Here is a 24,953-nt window from a genome sequence, read left to right as displayed (position 1 = left end):
CTCTGGTCACATGACTTCACCATTAACCAATCAGTGTCGAGCACCCCGCTCCTCTTCTCCCACCTGTCAACCAATCAGTGTCAAGCCTCGCAGCCACACTTTTATCCAGGCTTCACTTTTCGGCTTCACGAAATGCCGAACACCATAGCCAAAGAATGTTTCACACTAAAAGTAAAGTTGACACCCAAAACGATGAACCATGAAGGCGTGTAGCAGAGGTCGGCATTTTAGGTTGCCCTCACTCACCCTCACCTCAAAGCCACACTCACCTCAGCCCCTCACTCACCCTCACCTTCACAGCCACACTCACCTCAGCCCCTCACTCACCCTCACCTTCACAGCCACACTCACCTCAGCCCCTCCACTGACCCTCACCCTCACAGCTACACTCACCCTCATCATCACAGTCACACTACTCACCTTCAGCCCTTCACTCACCCTCATTAAACCTCACAGCCCTCACGCACTCACCACCCTCACTGCTGTCACGCCCCTCACCGCCGTCACGCCCCTCACCGCCCTCATGCACTCACCGCCGTCACGCCCCTCACCGCCCTCATGCACTCACCGCCGTCACGCCCCTCACCGCCCTCATGCACTCACCACCCTCACGCCCCTCACCACCCCCACGCACCTCATGCACTCACCGCCCTCACGCCGCTCACGCAATCATGGCCCTCACGCCCCTCATACACTCACCACCCTCACGCCGCTCACACACTCATGGCCCTCACACACTCACCGCCCTCACGCACTCACCGCCCTCATGGACCTTGCGCCCCTCAGGCCCCTCATGCACCCACTGCCCTCGTGCCACTCACGCACTCATGGCCCTCATGCACTCATCGCCCTCACGCTTCTCACGCACTCATAGCCCTCACGCACTCATAGCCTTCACACCGCTCAAGCACTGACCACCCTCACGCCGCTCACGCACTCATGGCCTTCACGCCCCTCACGCACTCACCGCCCTCACGCACTCATACCCCTCACACACACACGGTCCTCACAGCCCTCACGGCCCTCACACCCTCACAGTCCTCACTCACCCTCACTCATGAATTTTCTTGGTTCAGAAACTCACTGACCCTCACCTCACCTGTGAAGATGAGGGCGAGCGAGGGTGAGTGAAGGCCCTCATGAGTGAGGTTTGCCGAGGTATGGCGTGTAGTGCCACGGTTTTTAAAATCCTATAAGCCCCAAACTTTTATTTTTTACACACCACTTCCATCAACCCCACCCTGTCATCAAATAAATTGCTTGCCTAAATCTTTAAAAAATAACAAGATTATGAAACCAGCAAAACCGGGTAAAGCAAAATTCCAGAATAACTAGCAAAGCGCACGGAAGAGTACTCTGTCAGTGATATAGATTGTCAGTATTCTGACTGCTTCGTTAGAGAGCTAAATGCACCAGTGTATAAGAGACAGGTGCATGCATCTGAAAACGGTGTAGCATCGCAATGATCGCAACCCGGAGCTTGGAGGAGAAGGCCGATATTAGGGAAAACGCTTGTGAGCCCTTTGGGACACTCACTTGGGCTTGGCCGCAGAGGGAGGCACTCTTCCCTCGCGTCTGTACCTCTCCTGGATGCTCTTCTCTTCCATTTGCCTGTACACAAGACAAAGAATTGTTACTGCTCGCACAAGAAGTTAAAATTCAAATTGGCTATTTCTGATTCGATTGTTCCCCGCACGCACCCCACAAGCACATGAGAATGCCCCCCCTCCACCCCCACAGCATCCCTAATAAATAAACGAGCATATAAATACCACGAGCACCAATTGGGGTTTTCTAAAATAATTAAGTGCACAGCCACGCAACCCCAGCCTTTAGCAGAATTTAAACAGATTCAGTACCACTAGCTCAATTTTCTGTTGAGTGTTATTTATGTGAATACCATCCGGCTCGTCACATGCATACTTCTGCAACATTTATATTCTACTTACTGCAACTTGAAATCTCCACACATCAAAGCGATCCAATTGAAAACTTGGTATATAAGGTAAAGTATCTTAATATAAGTCCAATAAAGCCATGCCACACCATTTGCCACACACCCAGCACAACAGAAAAAATTGCAGTTTGGTTCTGCTTCATCAGCTAAAGCAAAAAAAAGCTACAGCTGTAACGTTGTAGGATGGTCCACACGTGTTTTCTAGTACAGCAGCTGTCACGCACTAACCCAAGTTATGCTCCTTTTTTATGGATGCCTCACAATTGCAACATTGAACAACAAATGAAATCAATTTTGGTATCAGATTCAAACGTTGAGCCATTAAAAAAACACTCACACCCCCCAAAATTTATTTTTTATTTTTTGCCACGCAATTTATTATGGTCTCAGAAGACTACCCAATCAATTTTCTGCTACAGCATCACATATATTTTTAATAAAGTAAAAAAACGCAACTGCTCGAAACCAAAATTGAAACTGGACTGGGGAGGAAGAAGAAACAAAGAAAATAGGTGCCAGAAGTCACGCGACTGTGATTCTTTTTTTTTTTAACAATCAACGTATTTGCAGCTTTTTAGAAGCCACAAAAAAATGGGCATCATATTTATTTTCTATTTTTAATATTGTGTGTGCACCTTCGATGACCCACGACTTTGATTATCTCTGGTTGTTGTGCGTAAACCACAGAAAACAGCACATGACTACGGAGAAGAGACGGAGCGCAACTCAAACCAGCCAGTTCTCGATCAGCGGTTTTCAGGTAAAGAGAAAATGAATTTCGAGCCGCAAATTGTGTTCTGGGTAGTTGTGTTGTCATATGTCGTGTACAAATAAGAACTATAAATGCCCTATCAGTGTCCCTTTCAAGGGATGTGCCAAAAAATGAAAGCACTTATCATAACATGAAAATCTTTCCACAATGTAGCTAGGAAACGAGCAAGCTCAAAAAGACTTAAGACCGGTATACACTGAAACCTGAATAAATACACTGCATCTGTTTGCACCTAGCTCGTTTCTATAGTTCAGCCCGAGTCTAATCTCGGAAGAATTGGTAGAAATTATGTTTTAAGCTCCCTAAACGAGCATGTGTTCCATCAAAAATGAACTGATGAGCATGCTGGATGAAGTCAGCAGAGAAAAAAAGACAATGAACATGCAAACAAAGAAAAATAGCAGTGTACCTTCAACATACTACTCGCATCATCCCTCGTTTAACATGTTCATTCTTTCTCTTTTTTCGCTTTTCCCCATTTCGTCGAGTCTTTTATAATAAAATTATTTTCAGACATTACTAGTGTTGATGAGACAGTCGAAATCCTCAGAACTATCTTCAATCCCTTATCCTTTGCTATTTACACTTCTGCATTGTTGTTATTATTAGCCTTTCGACACACCCCACCCAGCTGCTATTTATCGCGAGCTAACGAAAGACGAAACGCAACGGAATAAGTCGTCGGCGAGGCAACCCGCCACCCAACCGAAACCGCGAAGGGAGCTGAAGCGCCGGGTGTGCTCACACAAGGTAGGACATGAAGTATCCGACGAGGACGATGAAGCCGAAGGAGAGGGCCACGGAGAGGGCAGGCAGCACCTCGTAGCGGGTCAGGTGGTCCCTCAGCACGTCACCCATGAGCACCAGGCGCCGTAGCAGGCGCCCCAGCAGGCCCCGGGCATGCTCGTCTGCCAGCACCCCGAGGCGCGCGTCGTGGGGAAGCGCATCCGAGGACTGCAGCAGCCGCGACAGCGCATTCTCCAGCTCCTGCTTCGTCTCATTCAGCTGCACAGGAGAAGAAGTGTTTGTGCTCAGCGTCAAATATTAAATGCGTACCATTTAGAGCACCAGCTCTTAGTGCTTCTGTGTCCGAGCCTGACACGTAGCCCGGATGACAAAGCTACGTCGACGACATCACAGTGTTCCCGTGCTAGCATCGGCGTTCTAAAAAGTTTGTCGTAACGTCTCTATGTGAACACTGTGATGACGTCGCAGTGTTTAAGTGACAGTCATTGTGTGACACTGGTAATGTGGCCATCGTGTGACACATGGTCATGTGACATCACATGACACAGTGATGTCGCATGACACGGTCACATCATGTGATGCGACGATGCCACAGAAGAGGTATAGAAGCTATTGATTTAGAGTGCTTTAACGCTGTCAAGGCTGCGTGCACAAGCACATGTCTCGTTTGACGTTCTTTTCACATCATGGTGCATGCAATGAGATGTAAGACTATGTTACATGCTCTTGCAGCACCGCAAAAGCTTTGTTAACCTTGACAATGTATAGCATAAAATAGTTGGCATTGAGTATAGTGGCAGCAACTCACAACCAGTAGGCGCATTGCGTCTCCGTGTGCATTTGGACACTCCTTTTCTCGACAAAACATATGAATGTACGTTTTCGGGGTTTCATAAGCTCCGAGGACTGCTAGGGTCCCAGCAGTAGCAGTGTGTATTACTGATCGTACAATGCACAGTTACAAGGTGAACACCAACACTATAGGGTCATTTGCATCGATGCGATCGTGTTTAAACGGAGACTCAAATGCTCCACCTCGCAAAAGTCTGCAGTGCCGACCAATGGCGAATTCGCATGGTTCTTTCAGCGTAGTCTTGAGCACCCTTTCCACAGCACTCGAGAACAGTTGGTGGAAAGGGAGCGTGGTGGCCTCATCGGTTAGTTCTTTCCGAGGGCGCCCCTCCCTCTCAGAGAGCTTCCTATCACTCCTCCACCCTAAAATATAAGGCAAGCACCCACTCAAAATTTTAAGATAATCACGAAAAAATGGGGGATGAGTGCCTGTCCGGTCATCAATTTCACATATAAATGTACCGTGCATATTTTTTAGATCTCACAAATTTGGGAATGGGCACTTAGTGTGGAATGGGGCAGACGTGCGGTATTCTACAGTAGTCATCGAAGTGCAGAGCGGCGCACTCTGATGGTTCTGTCGAGACCGGTTATAGAGAAGTCGGTTATAATGAAATTGAGGCTACAGCGAAGCAATCACGATTTCCCATTCCCTTTTGCTCTTCGTTAACCGAAGTCCATTATAAAGAAATAGCAGATATAGCAAAGTGATTTCCGATCCCCGTTGACTTCGTTGTAACCGGTCTCAACAGTATGTAGTGTGTGGACTGTTATCACGTGGTTTTATTGACGATGGCAGCAGCAGTGGTCTGCGGTGGACTGCGGTGCACGGGATGATGGCGATGGATATCTGGTTCTACAAAGTGCATGTGCATTCTACGGTGCAAGGATTACAACGGACGGGACATTCACTTGTGACCGTGACAGGAAAACTCGACATGACAAGTATTCCTAGTGCTTTTATGAGATTGTATATCTCATGGCGGTGAACCTGCATCTCGGCCTAACCAAAGAAGAAACAGCTCGCACAGCTCGCCGCTGTTTTACCTGCTTTCGTGGTCGCTCCAAAAACTTTTCAGGCTAGGTAAAAGTGTGTTCAAAGTTTTCTATTCTAAAATAAAGGAAGAGCCGACAATAATGCACTGTGATTTGTGTCACATGGCGATACATGCTATGTCTTGTGGGTGATGCTTGCACGATACTCTGCCGTGAGAAAAATGTGGTTTATTAATTTGATATTTGCCTGTTCTGCCGTACGCATGACTGCTGTCACATCGCTGTCGCATCGCTGCCGTACGCTGTCACATCGCATTCACTGTCAAAGACGTTATGAGTTGACAACTATTTCCTAACATCGGTGTTCCTTCCGTTCTGCGAAGATCAATGAGCATGCTGCTGATTTCTCTTTTTTTTCTAACATGCTATTATTTTATTTTGTTGTGAGCGTAAATGCCGCTTAATCATCCATTCTACGCAGTAAAATCGTTTTTTTTTTATCCATTACCAATGTCAAGAAGTTTTACTTCCGTGGCTGGCCCGAGGATGTCGGAGTGCTTTGAGCCCAGCAGTTGTGATTGGCTGAAAAGGATCCCGAGTAGCTCTGGCAGCGAGGAGGGGGCGCTTTGTTGAATCAAGGTCAGAGGAGAGAGACGGCCACGCAAATTCGCCATAAGCTAAGAGTCTGTGGCTTCGGAAAGCGTCTTCTATGCACAGTGCACAAACTTCGTGAAGCATTCCAGTTTCGAGTTCCGTGTCACAGTGGCGTGATCCATGCCAAACGACAGTGCAGCTACCACTTGTCTTTGTGTGCTGCACGCACGAAACAAGAAGGTTGCGCAAGAGCCTGCACCTTGCAACTGACGAGGCACCCGACATTCCTTCCGAATGCACTCACCGACTTGCCTTTTCCCGTCTTACGCCACTTTGCTCCTTGCCCAGTCGCTCGCTGCACAGTTAATTGTTTAGTTTTTTGGTCGCCTCTTTTTCCTTTCGCCCTGCCCACTTTGATCTTACAGATCAGCGAAGGCCAGGGTGCCTAGCAAATGCTATAGGTGTAACATCATGGTTTCGTAATGCGTTTTCTTGGAACATGCGGTGTTCACGTGACGAAGAGAAATTTCCATGCACCATACATAAGGCTTCTATAGTCCGTTGCTACCTAAGAACAAAGGGCATGGTAAAACGGGCCGGGGAGGAGGAAGCAGACGGAACGCTAAAGAGAGAAGGAGGTTTCCCCCTCTCTTCTCAAGCGTTCCGTCTGCCTCCTCCTCCCCGGCCCGTCTTACACTGGCCCCTCGCTCTTAGGTTGCAACAGACTATAGATGTTTGAGGGCAATCGTCAAAAAATAAAGTATCGTTATCCTTATTCTTACCCTGTGGAGGTCGTCTTCCCAGGGGGAGTCGATCCACTGGTACTGGACCATGTTCTGGTTCCTCCGCCAGATGATGACCAGGTGCAGCATCGGGTCCTTGGGGGACTCCTCCCCGGAGCTCAAGGTGTTCACAAACTCCGCCTGCTTCTCCTTGTACACAAAGGTGAACCTGCACGGGTGCATGACACAAAGGCGCTTTGGGGGCCCACTGTGGCGTCTCCCTAAGGGTGGACGCCTAAACACTCGACTGCAAAGAATTGCCACTACAGAACATGTGTCACCAAATGAACGCTCCCCAAAAGAAAAATATGGGGCTGCGTTTTTGTGGAGCAAGAACGCAACAGCATTTAGACATTTTTTTTATACAAGTCATATTTTGTGGATTAAACTGAGACGGACCTCGTTCGTTCACTCAGCCCTTGGTCGCAGCAGAAGGAGCCCACATTGCTTCTCTGTCTTTAGCCAAACTCTGTTTTCTCTATTCCGGCATCTCATTGACATGACGAACACACTGGGGCTTAGTGGGCCGCCGCTTCCGTGCATCGATGTGCTCTTCAGTCCTTTCTCTTGAGAGGCATTGTGAAGACGACTGGAGTGCTTTTGGCAGGCGTAGACCCCTTTCAACGACTTCTAGCGCAGACCCCTTTCAAAAATGTGCCCCTTGTTGGCAGCTGTGGAGTCCCTGCACAAGGGCGTACACAAGCGCCAGCTCGTTGCATTTGATTGCACCTCTGCTGCGCGAGCCCCCGGGAAGCGGAAGCAGACGTCGAACTTGCACGCCCTGTGGTGTGGGCCAGTGGAAGAAAGGTTATCACATTTAATGACCGTCGCTTCGAAAGTCTCACCCTCAGTGCAGTGGTTCAGAGTCAGGCTCACAATCTCATAATCCAGGATTCTATTCCCCTCTTGGGGGTTTGGTATAGCATTGTCTACTCTTCTCAATTTATCCACTTATCACTCCCCCGCATGTGCCCATTCTTCTTCGTGTTGAATATTTTAATATTTCTGGGGGGGAATGAGGGGCTAAAAGAAATGCGCATTAAAAAAAATTACAGGAGGACACTCAAGACAGCTTACGAGTAGGAAGGCGAAAGCATTGTAGCCCCGCGGGAGAAATGTTTTAGAGTAATGTTTCTTTATGTATTAAAGTTTAGGACGACGTACGGGATGACATTGGGGACGACGTCTTAGAGATTGACGCCAAGTACGGCACCTAGGACGACATCTAGGACAACGTAGAGGATGACGTCAAGGACAGCGTCTAGGACGACGCCGAGAACGATCTTTTAAACGGTCTCAAGGACAACATCTAGGACGTCAAGAATGGTGTCTAGAACGACGTCAAGAACAACATCTAGGACGACCTTAAGAACAACGTCTAGGGCGACGTAGAGAATGATGCCTAGAAGAGGACACTTAAGGAGGTTGTGGTATATTTGCGTGGACATTTGCCTGCGGAAGCCGCTGTAGATGACGCTACTGCCGATGTTAAGGCCGTAGATGTAGATACCATCGCCTCACAGTCCATCGCATGAAGCACACAACGACTTGACTAATGTAGAAGTTTGGGCTACTTGGTATCTCATGATTAAAAATTGAAACAGCATAGGGACACAGACAAGAACAAGAAGGTAGACGGACAAGGTGCTGACTTACAACTGAAGTATATTCGTGCTAACAGACGTTAGCACAAATAAACTTCAACTGCAAGTCAGCACCCTGTTCGTCTAGCTTCTTGTTCTTGTATGTGTCCTTGTGCTGTTTTAATTTTTAAACACACAACGAGCACAGAAGTAGTATGAAGCGCACCTTTTGCTCATGGCACACCGGCGCTGACATCACGCTCCTGCACCTGGGCTTGAGCAACGCGTGCTTGATGACATATTTTTATGGCCACCTTTCGGGAAGAACAATGCTGCTTTTTCGTGTTATGAAACAAGTAAAGTTGTCCTAGAGGTCTAGGAGAACCTCTAGGACGACCTCAAGGATGACGTCAAGTACAGTCAAGTACAATGCCGTCCTTGAGCATACAATTGAGCGTCGCATGCCGCTCAATCGTATTTTTATGGCCATATACGCTGCTTTTTCACTCAATGGGACAACTAATGCTTTCGCCTTAAAGGGTTGGCCTACACAAAGTAGGGTTTCCGATATTGTCGAACTAACCAATATGCTTCTCTGTATCAACCGCTTCATGGAGTGTGCCGGTCTAAAACGGTGAAGCCTGACACACATGCGCCGTTCCAAGCAGTGAGGCTTGATGCTAAGAGCAGCGGGACGACAGACACACGGTTGACTGTTCTAGAAATTTTAAGAGTGACACGGCCAATGCAAGTGAGAAGTAAAGTTTTGGCTAGGGTCACGAGGGATGCTGCAATATAAATGTTTGTACAGATTTATTTTCCTCCAGTTCTGCAAAAATCAAGGTCGGCCTACATTAAAATATATTTTTATCTATTATAAATCTTGGCGAGTTTTTTAGTGCTATATGCATTGACCTATGTTCCAAGACGACCTATATTCGAGTGAATATGATACTTGTGCGCTTCCCTCAACACTGTCTCATTGAGAATCAACAGCAGAGGGTAAGCAGTTGTCCCGTGCAGGTAGGGAAGCGACAAGCGAAAGCAGGGCATCCATAGCCTTTGTTGGCGCTGCCAATGCCACACAAAGAGATAGGGAAAGGCGAATCTGTGGCATGAAAAGAAAGGGTGGTGAGGTGCGCACCTGACTCGCTCGGTGGGGAAGCCCTTCTGCTGGACGTAGTCCCTGAGCTGTGCCCGGTGGGGGTCGTGCTTCGCGGTGTTGGCGGTCACGAGCACGACGCACAAACGGCGACGGGACCTCAGCGCTTCCGGTGGGCACAGCTCATCGAAGAGCAGCTGGGAGGACAGCCGCGGCAAAATCAGAAACCTGGACGAGGAGGGAACAAGGGCATGTCACAAACTTTGTTCTGCTACAGGTGATTCATGTTGATGTGCAAAGCAGCCCACGTGCCCGGCTTCTTAGAAATGTGTGTTACTCTGTAATTTTAGGCCGACTAAGCACACAGTCAAGAAACAACACAGCAAGCAACTACCGCAATATCCCGACTTGTAGCTCATCACCGAGTCATTGCCCACTCCACTCTTTTGGAGAATATTGATAGCCAAATCTTGCAAAGGACTACTTTGTGCACATAGTATTAAGTGCGGCGGCACAGCAGCTTGGGCCAGAAGCCACCACGGCCGAGGGCCAGAAGCAGTGTGGTCACTCACCGATTCGCACTGAGCACGTCCCTGAGCGCCTGAGGGTCCAGCTCGGCCATGCTGAGCAAGGCCACGGGTCCGGCCGTGTGCTCGTTGAACACCAGGAGCGACTCCTGCCGGGGTCCCACGCCGGCATAGCGGCGCCGCAGGGACTCCGACTCTGGGCGTCCCAGGCGCACGTAGCCAAAGCGCACCCGCTCCCGGAACTGGAACGCAGCCAGCAGGTAGCGCAACCGCACCGACGCCGACGGGCTGAACACCACCGCCCGAACACGGTTGTCCGACCTGGGCGAGAGGGCCACCGTCGGGCAGAGCAGAATTAATCAAAAGTGTAATTGACCACTTCGGTTAGGCAATTTCTTCAGCCATACATTGCGTATACAGGGTGTGTGCCCCATTTCCGGCCGCCATGACAGGGATATAGAAATACTTCCGATCCTCCTATGTTCACTTTGCGTTTTGATGGGAGGGTGCGCAACGAGTCTTAGCTCTTCAGCAAGCAATTCCGTGAGAGCTAGGCTCTAGAAATGCCCCAGTGTCATGCTGGTAAGTTGCCGATAGATACTGGCACGAAAAGAATGTCACAGGTGAAGTTATTTCGATTATCTCGAGACGAGGGACGCTGCCGAGCCTGGGTAATCACAGGACGACGGCATTGGCAGACAGTGCTAGTCTGCTTCGATGTGCTGCCGACAAATAGCGCAACGCGACAAGTGCGATAATGCGTTGCCACGGTGCCTCAACCGACCCATTTCCGTACAATGATAGGCCATTACTGCACATAAAAATGCAATGTGCACAATGATCTGGGAAAAAAACCTTGACTGACAAGGCAAGCGAGCCAAAACACTAAAAAATTGTGCATTACAGACTCACGTTGTGCTAAAAGAAGCGTAATAACAACTTTCGGATGATTGTCTGCTAAAACCAATACCAGGCTCGACGACCCCTGAGGGGAAGCTTGGCACATATCTTCGACACCAGGGGGAGGTAGGTGCCCCCCTGATGCCTTGCCGTTCACGAAGCAGCTGAACGCGTCTAGGGATTTGTAGGTTTTAAGTCGTTTCCAGGTATATGAACCAGGCTAGTCGAACAGTTAGCCCTGAAGATGCCCCCTGATAGCTTCGGCAGATTTGTCATTTCTTTGAGGAACAAGCGCTCTTTCTTTTCACCCAAGGGATCAGGAAGGCATGTCGATCCCGTATAAGTAACTTTCGGGAGGTACCACAGTTACTCCTCGGTGATGAGACCTTTAAAGTATGCGCTACTCGCCGAGGGTCCTCAAAAACAAGCAAAAACAATAGCCAACCGGAAGCTTGTGTGACAATGTGCGCGTTTCACTGTGTTACTTTTCTTGTTGCGCTGGTTTTTACTGATCTGTGCTTTGCTGCAGGCAGCACATGCTTTTTACATGATATGCTGTAACATCATTTGCGTTTCTCTTTTTTTTTTTTTTTTCCCCTCCCCCATTTTAATGCTTTCATGGGCGCTGTGAGATACCTGAAATAAATAAATAAAAGTAACAGTCTTCCCCCAGAAGTTAGGCTATTATTTGTTTTTGTTTACCTCCGCACACCCTGTATAGCGGGAACTCTCAAGATTTTCGATTTAAAGGAACGCCTGCCTCTCTTGATTCAGGCTTCCCGTCACATTTAACGAGAAACCCTGAAACAAGAAGCTGTGCACAGATTCAGGTTTTCCTGCTATCTATAGCTATCGAGCCACAACTGACGGACGCGCACAATCTGAGAGTTTGGTGGCCCTAGAAATGCCACTGCACATGGAAGTAAGGGTGCCCCACCCACCATCCAGAGAGGAAGTCGTCGAGGGCGGCGACATCGTCAACTATTGTGACGGTGTCCCGGGGAAACAGCTGCCTGCAGAAGTCCACCGCGTTGACAAGGCTGAGCTGGTCCTGGCGGTAGTGGATGGGCCGCCCCTCCACCAGAGCCACCAAGTAGGGCAGGCCCCCGACCCCGATGCGCTGCGCCAGGGGGGCCTCGTGCTGGGCGTGAATCGTCGCAAACCCCACACCTGCGGTCGCAAGGGGCCCACGCTCTAACACGAACTTCCGTGCTGCGCAGCTTGCACAACCGCTCGATCGCCACTTTGCCACATCATGCTCGCACATCGTCTACCACTGCGTGTCGGTGCACCACGTCTGCATTCCGTCGGTACAACCTAGCGCAGGCTCAAGAGATCGACCAAAGTTCTGTCAGGATCTAGTACCGAGAGACACTGTAAGGTGCACGCACAAATGGGTGGGAAAAAGGGAAGGTGCAAAACTGCAGTACAGTTGAGCGGCCGTGTCCGCTTCTCTGCGGCTTCGTTTGGATTAAAACATAAGGAGCGTGTAGGTAGAGACTTAAAAAACACGTACTAGTCTGTGTTCTTGTCCTTTTTGTGTTCATTTTTTCTGTTTTATTAAAACTTTGTTTGGACCTTTTAAAGAAAGGAAGGGCTGCAAAGGACAGATAGAAGGAAAGGACAACATATTGCCTCCGAACACAGCTGTGTTTCTAACATTGAATGTTGTCCCTTCCTTTTATATGGCTTTGTTTTTCTTCCCTGTCTCAGGTTAATTTAAATTAAGTAAACTTTTCACCAGCTGGCCTCTGGACGAATCATTTTGAGGAATACATCAATCACGAGGTACTGCAGTAAGTTTTACAAATTGAAAAAAGATACTATGTTAAGCCTGCATTTTGTCTAACTGCGCCGTAGGTTGCGCTCATGTGAGTCTTGTGCTCATGTGTAGTCCTGTGCTCATGTCTAGATTGCAAAGCCATACAAAATGAGTAAGCTTTCAAAGTAATCTTGATGATATTCTGCGGGTTTGGTAACCAAGAATTACCTAAATAATGTCTCACTTAACCCCTTGGCTACTAATCACGAGTGTCACTCGTGCCCTCCATTACAGACCAGAAAGCACGGCCACAAGTCTGGCTCATGTTTTGGTCTCGAAGCTTGTCTTGTACACTCTCCGGCAGATGGCAGTGCTACTACTATAACAAAATGGCAGAGTCAGAGTATCGCCCTCCTTTCTCTCTCACGCCAACTCTTCAGTGGCGGAGAAGGGATCACACACAAAATATGTCTAAAGCGGCAGCGGGGAAACGACCTTGCGTAGCACCGGGTATGGGGCGAGACATACTTGCTGTTCTGCATTCGTGGAATGTAGATCTTACGCTGAAGTGACGAGGAGGAAGCTTCGTGAATCTTCAAATATTGTGTGCCACTTAGACATATAGAAATGTGTTCTTTTTATAATGCAAGCACTGTTTTAAAGCGGCTATAAAGAAACAGACAAGACAATGACTGATGATGCAGAGCGCGTGCACGTTCATAGGATTTGAGAGAAGCACAATGGCGCATGTGCGGTGCCACCGCCATATTTGCGGCGAATTGCCACCACACATGTCGCACCTCCTGCACGAGCGAAGGTCGCTTCTTTAACGATACTTGGAAGCCCAAATTTGAGACCGTTGCGATGCCCTGCTTTGCATGCAAAGCATATATAGTTACTCCATATTGCTCTGCCCCCTTCAGTTACTTTGTTTTTTTTTAATTTTCACTAAAGAAACTTAATTTTGCACAAAATAATAAGACAAAAAGAAAGCTCTAAAAAAAAAAAAGAGGCGACATGGCCCGACATTTTAATGCGGAGGTCCGCTTTAGCTGACAAAGATGTACAGAAACTTTTATCTGAAAGTGAAGAGTGTTCTACTATTTCCGATGATGAGTTGTACCATCTCTTTGATGACCCTGAAACTTTATTTAAAATTAGTAATTTGCACGAAAATTAAAGGACACGTTCACCAGACCTGCAGATGTTGTTGGCTGCTCTCCACCCTCCTGAACGATTATAACAGAACAGCTGAACTACTTAATGGACACAACATATGGCCAGGAGTTAAAAGTGACAGACACACACAGCATCTGGAGGCCAATTGAGCGTCTCTTTCAGTTTTGTGCAAATTGGTTTTAAATAAAACTTTGCTTCATGAAAAAAACGTTATGGAAAAAAAAAATTAGTATACAATGAATTAAAAGGAAAAAACTCACAGCACATTTTTATTTGGCCTAAATAGTCACACAGTGTTCCAATGCTACAGGTACTCTCTGACAGCAGATACAAAACTGCAATCATTTTTAATTGCTTCTCTGTAATGAGTGCGAGATGGGTCTTGAGCCATGATAAGCGAAGAAGGAAAGGCCCTCTGCAAGGTTCCCAGTAGAAAGAGCAGAATGAGGCAATCTTACCGAGGGGTTCCATCTCTTGGACGATCCGTTGCCAGATGGGCTCGACGTGTAGGCACGGGAAGCATAGGTCGCCGTAGAAAAGGACGAAATATGGCTTGTAGTTGCTGTCCGGCACCACCCGATTCTCGTAAGCCCTGCGAGAAAGTACTCAATTACTGGAGGAATTTACAAGCAGAACAAACTCACACAGGAGACACTGACAGAAAAATCAAGATTGGAGTCTGATTTTACCTACAGTGAAACTGTCCTAATTGTACTACTTCAGTGCTCTAAAAGTGCCCAGTGGTCTTACTATAGATGGTTTTATGCAGATGTGCGAGCAAAACATCAAATATATTGCATAAACATCACCACCTGCAGCCGTGTAATGCACAGTACACACACGTCAAAGACCTGCGACAACTAACTGCTTCGCGGGACACACGCGTGCCCATGTTCTGGACGCATTATTGTGAATGTGTCATAGTTGCCGTCTCCTAGAGGCTAATCCCGTTCATTTCGGCATACCGATGCCCTCTGCTGCAACGAAGTTTAGCTTACAAACTTTGGCTGTGCTTCCAAACAATACTTGCACTAAGCCTGTTTGTGTCGTGAACCCCGTGACTCCCTGTGCCACTGATCTCTATGACAATTGCTGCATCGCACATCCCCACTTGTTCGCTGCAGCGCGATTTAGGCTACTGGACGGCCATCTTGCATGCCGTTTTTTTTTCGTTTTGCTAGCGTTGCCAAGGCCGGCGGCAGCGTGCTAAAGGCACATTTTCTACTCGTTCGTCATCATTTGCCAAAGACGTTCTTTAAGATCCTGTGTGAGCGTGATACTCGCCGTTGAGAACACGTGGAAATTTTTACGAAAGCGCAATGCCACAGGAAAAAGGCACAACTTGCCTTGAAAGTTGTGCCTTACGGGCACAACTTGCAACCTGGCGGCGTGTTCAAAGCTTCCTTGGTACGCCCAAGTGCTGTGTCTCTGTGCCTTCGCATGCTTGGATACCGATCAAGAATCTACGCCGTGTGAATGTGTTTTGCGAGTGCAATGTGCGTGAAGCCGTATGTGCCTCTGGATCAGCGTCTTACTTTACTCCGACGACTGTATACTTGCAGCACTCGCGGTCCAGAAACGAGCTTAATTCAGCATTCAGTAGCGACGGAAGAGGGGGGGGGGGAAGGTATGTCTTTTTCTCGTCCTTAGACGATTTACAGAATACTGCGCGCAACAGCTCATCATCACTGATCAGTGCTGGCTCATTATCAACCAACTTAATTGCACTTGACGCTTGAGCACAGTTCGCCTATTGTGATTGGTCAACAGATTGCACACGACCATATGGGCCGCGCTTCAAAGATTTTAATTCTCGCCGTCTTGTACCTTCGAAAACCCTCCTTGCTCCACAGCATTGCTCTATTCGTGCTCCCATGTGATCCATTAGAGTAGATTTTGAACATAGCCATGGTTAATAGCACATAAGAGCATGTACAGATTTCCCCCCCCCATATTGATAGCAACTCACCGGAACACCTGGACGATCCAGAACTCTGTGGCCGATATCTATATATATGATCTAAAGACATCTACACGCAACACACCTTCAAAACTTTGGCGAGGCGTCGATTCTTGATCGATATCCAAGCGTGAGAAGGCACAAAGATGCAGCACTCGGTGTTAGGAAGCTTTGATCACGCCGCGAGACCGGCAACACTTGCTTTCGACGAGTTGTACCATTACATACGGCTTCACGCATATTGCACTCACAAAACACATCCACATGGCGTCGATTCTTGGTCGGTATCCAAGCGTGCGAAGGCACAGAGACACAGCACTTCAGCGTGCCAAATAAGCTTTGAAAACGCCGCAAGACTGTGAAACTTGCTTTCAACGAGTTGTGCCTTTTTCCTGCGGCATTGCACTTTCGTAAAAATTTCCACGTGTTCTCAATGGCAAGTATCACACCTCACACAGGATCTTAAAGAATGTCTTCGGCGAGTGACGACGAACGAGTAGAAAACATGTTTTTAGCACGCTGCCACCGGCCTCTGCAACACTAGCAAAACGAAAAAAAAAAGGCATGCAAGATGGCCGTCCGGCGGCCGCACTCGCGAAGCGGGGATGCGCGATCCAGCAATTGTTAGTGAGATCAATGGCCTGTCCACGTAGGTGTTGATGTCATGGATGGATGGATGGATGCTAACCAGAGCCCTGTATACAGAGAGTTTGGTCAATGGGAGGCGCGGGCAGAACCAGGGCATGCACGAGACTCGGAAAGAGGGCTTGGCATGCTCTCTTGACCAACCAGAAGCCGAAAAGAATCCCCTAGCGGTGGTAGCGAGAAACAGTTCTGATCAAACCCATATGTTCGTATATGGTTTTAATAAGCGCGTAAGAGTGAAGTGTAGTAACTCTTTGTGGTTGAAAATAGGGTGCACGTGATGTTTCGATCATGATCATGCAAAAAGATGTAAGAAACGAATGCGCTGCTCAACTCTGTTTCGCTCAAACAGAGTGGGACCGCTCAAACAGCAGATTCCCGGCCCTCAGCGCTTGGTGTAAGGATTATGTCGATCATTCCGCTAGTCGCACTCTTCCACCATCATTTTGGATGAGCGCGATTGAAACATCACGTGTACCATATTTTCGGTCACCCAGAGTTACTCCGATGCACTTATCAGGTTTGTTTCTCGCGACCACCGGCAGGGTAATATTTCCGGCTTCTGGTTGGTGACATTCGAATTTCTGAAGAAGCCCTGGAGCACGGCCAGTCCGCTTTCAGCCAATGGCACCTCCTCATTTGTCTCCTATACTTCCCAACGGATGGCCAAACTATCTACAAATACGGCTCTGATGCTAACAGCTGTACCCTTTATATCGGGCGGTAGCTTGTGCCACCTAGCCTAGAAATTAAAAACCAAAAGTATGATTTCTTTACTTCGACAATATACTTACCCTCAGCAACTATCGCCAGGCAGTGTAGGATATCACCAGAATAACCTTTGGGGAATCAAGCATAAAAACTAAAAACTTCACCCCCTAGCTGCCTCTTCTTGCCGGCGAGGGGGCTGCCAATTTTCCTCTGGTCAAACCTTCTCGGGATTACCCCAGCACCGGACCCACTGGGAGACAGGGTTGAGAATTTGGGCCGGAGTCACACAAGAGGGGTTCCCGATTTTCCACTGTACCGCCTGTCCCCAACTCTGCTAGTTAGTTGTGCATCATTCAGTTCTCCCTAGATAATTTTGACCAATATTCTAATCGACTCTTTGTTACTGTAATTCTTCTCTCTTCCGTCTTCCATCGTCGGCTGCAAAACCCAGGGGCCCGGCCAAATCCATTCCAGGGAGGGAAGGGCGATGCTCCATGCACTTCAAAACCAAGTGCTTTAGTGTGCCGTTCTCCTTATGACAGGCGGCACATAATGAGTCTGTCTCCTGAAATTTAGCCCTATACACCCTTGTCCTCAAAACTCCCATTCTCGCCTCCAACAGTAAATAACTTCCCAGTGAATTGTCAAACAAATTTTCCTTTCTTATGTCCTGTTTTCGTGACCTGTGAATTGTTAGATCTGATTTTTCCTGCATTCTTCTCTCCCACATTTTCCTTTCTGCCTCTTTCACTCCTTTCTTTACTGAAGTAGTCTTCTCAGCCCCATCACTAGTGTGAAGGTATTTAATTATAAGCTTTCAGTTTCGGTTTGTCCATTTTGTGTTAAAACTTTTCACGTATAAATACTTGAATACCTTCCGTGCCCACCGCGTATCACCCATTTCTGTCAACCTTTGTTCAAATTTCAACTTACTAATTGCTTCCCTGCTCTCAAAAGAAGACCAGCCCATATCTCCCTGTACTCCCTCATTTTGTGTCTTTCCATGTGCTCCCAGTGCCAATCTGCCTATGCCTCTTTGTCCAATCTCTGACACTGATTGAACCACTGATTTCAAGCATAGTGCCCCATTGTCAAAAGACAGTCCTCATACCATCTCTTTTCCATATACCCCTGCCACCTCAAATCTATTATAGTACCACAGTGACTTGAGCTTCATAATAGATGAATTTCTTTTTCCTTTTCTAATTATATTACCGTCATGTTCCTCTAGATATTTCCTTCCCTCATTGAGCCAGACTACCAGATGTTTGTATTTTCCTATGTGGTCTATTACAATGTCTTGTATCCTCAGGGGTTCCCTCTTCTCATCATTTAACACCATTACTCCAGACTTGTCACTACTAAAACTCATGCCCAAGGTGTTCCCTCCCTCTCCACATTTTCCAGCTAGTTCCTGTAATGTATCCTGGTTATCTGCCATAAGCACTATGTTGTCCGCACACATCAGTCCTGGTATTACCTGTACTACATTTCTCCCTCCTTCCATTTAACTCACATCAAAAGCTAGCTCTGCTCTAATTTCTTTTCCACTTCACTGAGGTGTATCATGAAGAGAAGAGGTGACAGTGAACAGCCCTGCCTGAGCCCTCTTTTTATTGCTTTGAGTTGTGTAGTTTCTGCTTCCCATGTTATAACTACCTTATTGTCTGTGTGCACCTGCTGCAAAAACCTAACCAAATTTACATCTAAATTATACTCCTTTAGCTAACCCCCGAGTTTTTCCTGTCTCACATTATTGTACGCTCCCTTGGTGTCCAAATAAGTCAACCCTAAAGGAGTTTAGTTCTTCATTGCTATTTCTATACATTGTGTGTTGACAAATAAGTTAGCTTCCAGTCTTCTATCTCTTCGGAATCCATTTTGGAGCTCGTCCAGCATTTGCATATCTTTTATCCCATTCCTCCATTCTCCATTTTACTATCTGCATAGCTAATCTGTATAGAACTGAAGTTACCATTATTGAGCAATATGACTTAGTGTTGTCTTTGTTTTCTCTGTCTTTATATATGTCTCATTTTACTTACTTTCCAATAATTGGGCACCTCTTCTCCCATAATTATTTGATTAATCACATGCAGCAACTTCAATTTGCTTGTTTTTCCTAGTGTCTTTATGAGTTCCATGGGTATGTCGTCTGGGCCTGTCGCTGTACCAGCTGGAACCTTACTTTCTGCCTTGTCCCATTCACTTGTGGTTGTCTCCAATGTTACACAATTCTGCTCCTCCTTTACACTGCTGCGGTCAGTGCTATCCACTGTCCCCCTCTGTTCAAGCTGGAAGAAAGCCTCTTTGATTGTCTGCTTAATATATTCCCGTGCCTCTTCCCCGTCTACTCTTCTCCCCTCCTGTGTGGTCAGTAAGTGTTCCAAACTCTCTGGCTTTCGCCCCTGCACTTTAATGTGCACCCAAAACCTTTTTGACACATTCCTATCTTTTTTTATTTATTCCCATCATCCACTGCACTCCTGCACTCCCAATTTTGGCCTGTATTAAAGCTGATGCCTCTCTTTTCCACTCTTGGAAGTTCTCCCATTTTGATGCTACTTCAGCTGGCAAGACTCCCCTTTTCTGTGGCCGCCTATGCTCCGTAGGTGCGTCTTGGTGCCGCAATATGGCTGCTTTGACCTCCTTATATCCCATCAGCTTTTTGGTTTCTCTCTTCGTTTTTGCTTCTCTTTGTTTAATTTGATGCTTCTCTAATTCTCTTTTAAAGATTCTTATTAGATGCTCATACGTCCATTCTCTTTCTGGTTGCTTCGATACCATGTACTTAATACTCTTAGATACTTTTTGTATTTGAGCTTCCCTTAGTTTCGGCTTACCCGCTTGTTCCCGAGCTTGTTGTTCTGGTTCAGATGTGCCAAATGTAACCTTAATTCTTTTGTGGTCACTCCCTAAGCTTTTTGTACTTTCCTCATCTATTTCCATACTTCCTAACCTGTCATACAGTTTGTGGGACATGAGGCAGTAATCTATTGTTGAGTGTGAGTTGTTTCATTCCCACATTATTCTTCCATCGCATTTTACTTGTGCATCAACTAACACTAGGTCCAGGGCATCACAGAAATCTTCTAACAACTTTCCGGTTGTATCTGTAAACCTGTCAAACTTTCTAAGTGGGCATTCATGTCTCCCATGATAATTATTTCCTGATTAAGGCCAATTTTTCTAATGTCCCTTATCAACACAACAAAGCCAATGTTGCCCACTGCAGCCAGACCATCTTGAACTGTCTCAACATATGACGTCTCACGTTTCCGCTGCAGACAGCTACTTGGCTGGTGAAGCACCACTGCTAAGCTGGTTTTCTTAATGCACATCATGCACTATAAGAATCGCATAAATGTATAGCGGTACACCACCCGTCCACACTGAAACCAGAAACAAGCTTTGATAAAGAATGCAATGCAACAGGCTTGAATGTGCCGACAGATACCAGATAGAACCAGAATGTTTCCCACACAACTCCGTTCATGACACTTGTCCATGTTGATCGTTCATGACACTCTTTCACGGCTGCTTTCATGATTGATTAAGACACATTGTGCATTAAAACCTTCTACTTACTTGAGCGTAATCGTCGCCTTGTGGAACACTGAGCCTTGGGCGAATTTAAACTGGAATTTCATGTTTCCTTTCGCAAACATACTTTCAAAGGGGTCAAACTCGAATCTGTTAAACTGGCTGTAATCCGGCTGCCTCCTAAAGTTTGGCGTGTCCTCCGTCTGTCCATACCTGTCGAAGCTTTCTTTGCGCTCCGGGTCTGTTAGGAGCTGAAAGATGAGAAAAGAGGCGACTTTTTCTAGCAAGGTCAATCGATGCAATGAACCCCAAATCTATACTCCATTCTCCCCTAAACTGACAGTGCGGTGGGATCTATGCACTCGCCAGACCAATCAACTTTCTCCCTTTCACCACCTAACCCCGCTCTCTGGACATCGGTACGGGCAGGACCATGATCACGTGGCGGATGGGAGACGTGCGACGGGTCCAAAGAGCATGTACTTTCCACAGCACTGTCAGCTTAGGGGTGAATGAAGTAGAGCACCACACCTTTGCTTAAATGCAGTGTCTAGAGTGCCGTCCGACGGCGCTCTTGCGGATCGTTCAAGTGCCATCCGACGGCGCTTTACGCCCGCAATCGAGCGCTGTCCTACCGAGAAAATGCCGTCCTTTGGTGAGGAATGTCTTGCTTTTGGCACTTTGTAGCCGAAGATAGTATGCCTACTTTTGCTGTACTTTGTTTTTTGCATTCAATTTTCTAATTATGTGTATTCTCAGATTTCATAAAACTTTCTTCATAACGAACAATATGTGAAAATTCAAGAATGACCTCTCCGACTCGTTTCAATATCGTAATGGTTAGCATGCCTGGCTAGTACTCTAAGGTCTCGCAAATATATAGGTTCAATATGCGTGCCCTAGAAAAGATTGTGACTTTTTCTATTTTTTTGTATTTAGCAGAGGCTGCTGCTGCCATTGGAGAATGTGAGATTTAAACTAAAATTTATTTTCAATCGCAATCGCAACATTCAAAAGAGTGCCACTTCAGCAAACTTGAAAAGGTTGCACACCTGCATTGCGCAGGCATAAGCATACATAAGAAAGCATGCTGCTCGCTCCTATAGCGTCTGTCTCGCTCGCGCTTTATTTTAAGACAAATTGTCGGTGAGCGGGCTGATGGAACCATGTCAGAATAAGAGTGATTTGTCCTTGGCACTTTCGGACGGCACTTAAACGCTTCGCAAAAGTACCGTCGAACGGCACTCTAGACACAGCGTTGCTTAAAAGTAGTGTCTATTCTACCGACAGCCAACAGAATAATTTTTTCCGAAATTCTACCGGTAGCCCCATTCCATTGGCTGCCTGACGCCTCCCACTGGCCCATCGACAGCTCACATTAGCTTGTTTCTCTAATGAGCCGCCCCAGACTGTAGCCCACAAAGCGGCATGTACTTTCAGAAAAATTATTTTGCCAGCTGCCAGTAGAATAGACACTGTCTTGCTTAAAGGAGCTGTGCAACAATCTCAGTGCTTTGCTTAAATAATTTGAGAGTTGGTGCCTTGACCTTGAGAATAAAAGAACGCTTTTGCCTGCATGTCCTAGTCTTTATTTTAAAAATTGACAAAGATTGAGGTTTTCGGCACCTCTCAAGTGCTTCACCATCGTCTGAGTCATGTGCGCTGTGACGGGAGAGGAGGACACGCGGGGTTCCGGTGAAGCTCTCTCTCTAGAGCCATCAGTGAGCAGTGAGAACTCACTCGCTCGCGACCACGTGACCACATGCTTGCGCAGCACGATCAACATGGCGAAAGGAGGAAAGTGCCAACATGCTCGTCCGGCTCTGTTAGTGTCCCCCTTCGGCTTCTGGCAGCTATTCGTGGTAGCAGATAGAGCTAACGGTTTTGTTGACCTCGGATAGATGGCGCCACTAAAACTCCATATAATAAAAGTTTTGTGAATGATACCAGGTTTTTCGACGCATTTATACTTTTGTTGGAACGACAAGATTTATAGAAAAATTACCTTTTATAAAACAGGTATTTGCACAAGTCGCTATCATTTTACAAGTCCCCCATTGACGTCACGCCACGTGGTTTTTATGGCCACCGCTCGCGACTGCAGGTCGGGAAATATTATAATTTTTGCCTCGCGATTACGCAGCAGAATCACAACATTTCAAAGAAGAGAGATTCGTTTTCTGCCCTTTGTGACAATATAAACAATGTCAAAAGTAGAAGATGCAAATTCTTTCAATGTTAAAATCGTTGCACAGCTCCTTTAAATGCTAACCAGAGAAAAAACTGGCACCGAATAATTCTTCGGGCTTTTCTGAACACACGCTCCATAGAGCAACCATAAATTGATGTAGCATCTTTACTTGTGACCAGACCAATTCCCTCGAGCATATGAATTCTTTGTAATCTGCAACAACATCTGTAATGCACCTAACTGGACCGACAAATTAAGTAAGGAACCGTCAACCTTAAGATGCCTTACCTCGTAAGCTTTAGTCACTTCAATAAATTTCTCCGACGCCGCAGGATCCTTGTTTTTGTCAGGATGCCTGAAACATGTTTCATTCACGCTCTGTTATGGCAGCAAACATAAAAAAATGTTGACCTACCGGCGAACTCGTCGATATCGAACTCATCAGATACGCGCTTTCAATGGCATTTTAAACAATCAGTCTGTTTCTTATTGGTTTCTTGAAACAGGGATGCGCGAATAGATTCTCTCTGCTTCTGTTTCATTTGTTTCCTTAAGACTGGTCATGGGCAACGAGCGATTTGGAAATAATTAGATGATAGCTCGCAATCGATTGGTAGGGCAGAGTGTATTCTTATACAGCAAAACAAAACGAACGCATGTGTACGAAGTACGATCACTGTAAAGGAAGAAGGAAAGTGCGTAAAACAGAGAGCCGGGGAGAGTAAGAGGAAATACAAGGAGAACAGACATCATAGAAGGAGAACAAACCCTGCACCCGAGACGAGTTTCGGTGTGCCGGACATCACTTACCATTCCCTGACTAACCGCTTGTAGGCCCTTTTAATTTCCGCTGCGTCTGCAGATCGGGGCACTCCTAAAGTTTCGTAAGGGTTCACTAGGGCGCACAGAACGTTCACACACGAGATAAGAAGGGAAACCGCGTAGAAAAGCAGCATTACTGTGTGATCGCAGCGAACGATTCATAGGGTGCTGTTACCCTCGACCTCTGCCCTCGACGGCTTCCTCCACTGCTTCCGTACCTTCCGTACGCTTCCGAGTCATCTGAGTTCCGATCAGTTCCGATGGACGAGCCTAGAGGGAGCGAGAGAGCACCGGGAGCTCAGAGGGAGAGAGACAGAGAGCACATTCCCTTTAAAAATTCTCTTTAAAAAAGCCACGGGTAAAATAAAGTTTTAGATGTTTGCACCAATGGCTGTTAGTCTTTTTTTTTTATTGTCTACCAACGTAGTTAATTACTCACTCATTTATACTAAAATGCAATGTAATCCAATCCAATCTACGCGCTGTTGTTGGGTTTGTGCCCGCGCATTGTCGATCAAGTACGTTCGCGGCTGTGATTGTAATAACTTCTTGACGCTGGACGAGGCACCGAAATGCAGCACGACAGCGCAGGAGAAGGCAGCTCGGCCTTCGTCAAGTTGAAACCCTTCTGCATGCGCCTGATCAAAGATCAGTCAAGAGAGAACGTCGTTGCTCTGCGCCGAGCACTCGAGCAACTCGAAAACGACTCGCTACAGAACCTGCACGAATATGTCTTGTTTCCTCTGACACTGGTCCTCCAAAATGCGAAGAGGTAAGTTTTGAAGGTGATCATCTACGGTGCAGCGTAAATTTGAGACACCTGTGAGTTCTGTGCCTTTTGTATGTCTTTTTTCAGGAGAGAAGCTCTCGTCATAGAGACTATCGAATGCATCTGTGACATGTTGCCTGAGGTGCGCGTTAGTAGCTGGGAAGTGTTCTCCGACTTGTTCCTACGGTTACTTGTTGTTGTGAGTTCCGTCAAGGATGGTCTCGGAGGTAAGTGCGACTATTTTTTTTTTTACCCATATTTCCAGTTGGTAGTATGTGTAGCCAGCCAGCTGGCAAGGCAGAAGGGGGCACGCGCCACTAGAATGTACGCAATAAATAAAAAATAAAAAAAAACACGAATGATATAATAAACAGTAACTCAGCTGTTAAAAATGAACTTAAAAAGTAATACTGATGCGCCATCGAAAATTCTTAAATGGACGAGGCACTCGTAATTTTTGCAGAAAGGCTGTTCCAATGGGCGCGTTCAGTAGCGGCCCCGGAGTCAAGGAGTCACTGACTCCTTCCACTGGACGGCCAAAAGTCACTTCCGGTGCACG

The 24,953-nt window shown here is 46.9% G+C and overlaps 2 protein-coding genes across 2 annotated transcripts in view; one reads left to right on the top strand and one right to left on the bottom strand.

Moving 5' to 3' along the window:
• The window catches only part of LOC8034618 (dnaJ homolog subfamily C member 16), a 34,948-nt gene extending 11,009 nt beyond the window's left edge, over positions 1 to 23,939 (bottom strand). The window contains exons 1-10 of the mRNA XM_029989493.4: positions 23,614 to 23,939; positions 23,092 to 23,158; positions 20,658 to 20,863; positions 14,212 to 14,345; positions 11,754 to 11,982; positions 9,958 to 10,233; positions 9,428 to 9,613; positions 6,701 to 6,869; positions 3,475 to 3,734; positions 1,537 to 1,611 (exon numbers count right to left, since the gene is read on the bottom strand). Of these exons, the coding sequence (XP_029845353.1) occupies positions 1,537 to 1,611; positions 3,475 to 3,734; positions 6,701 to 6,869; positions 9,428 to 9,613; positions 9,958 to 10,233; positions 11,754 to 11,982; positions 14,212 to 14,345; positions 20,658 to 20,863; positions 23,092 to 23,158; positions 23,614 to 23,759 (1,748 nt within the window). The 5' untranslated portion in view covers positions 23,760 to 23,939. The remainder of the gene's footprint in view (positions 1 to 1,536; positions 1,612 to 3,474; positions 3,735 to 6,700; positions 6,870 to 9,427; positions 9,614 to 9,957; positions 10,234 to 11,753; positions 11,983 to 14,211; positions 14,346 to 20,657; positions 20,864 to 23,091; positions 23,159 to 23,613) is intronic.
• Positions 23,940 to 24,097: 158 nt separating this feature from the next.
• LOC8034620 (TELO2-interacting protein 1 homolog) overlaps positions 24,098 to 24,953 on the top strand; it is a 58,474-nt gene continuing 57,618 nt past the window's right edge. The window contains exons 1-2 of the mRNA XM_029989491.4: positions 24,098 to 24,397; positions 24,482 to 24,621. Of these exons, the coding sequence (XP_029845351.3) occupies positions 24,198 to 24,397; positions 24,482 to 24,621 (340 nt within the window). The 5' untranslated portion in view covers positions 24,098 to 24,197. The remainder of the gene's footprint in view (positions 24,398 to 24,481; positions 24,622 to 24,953) is intronic.

The sequence above is a fragment of the Ixodes scapularis genome, unplaced genomic scaffold (genome assembly GCF_016920785.2).
Source record: "Ixodes scapularis isolate PalLabHiFi unplaced genomic scaffold, ASM1692078v2 PGA_scaffold1__304_contigs__length_218370807, whole genome shotgun sequence".
Lineage (NCBI taxonomy): Eukaryota > Metazoa > Arthropoda > Arachnida > Ixodida > Ixodidae > Ixodes > Ixodes scapularis.
This window is presented reverse-complemented; position numbering and strand designations above follow the sequence as displayed.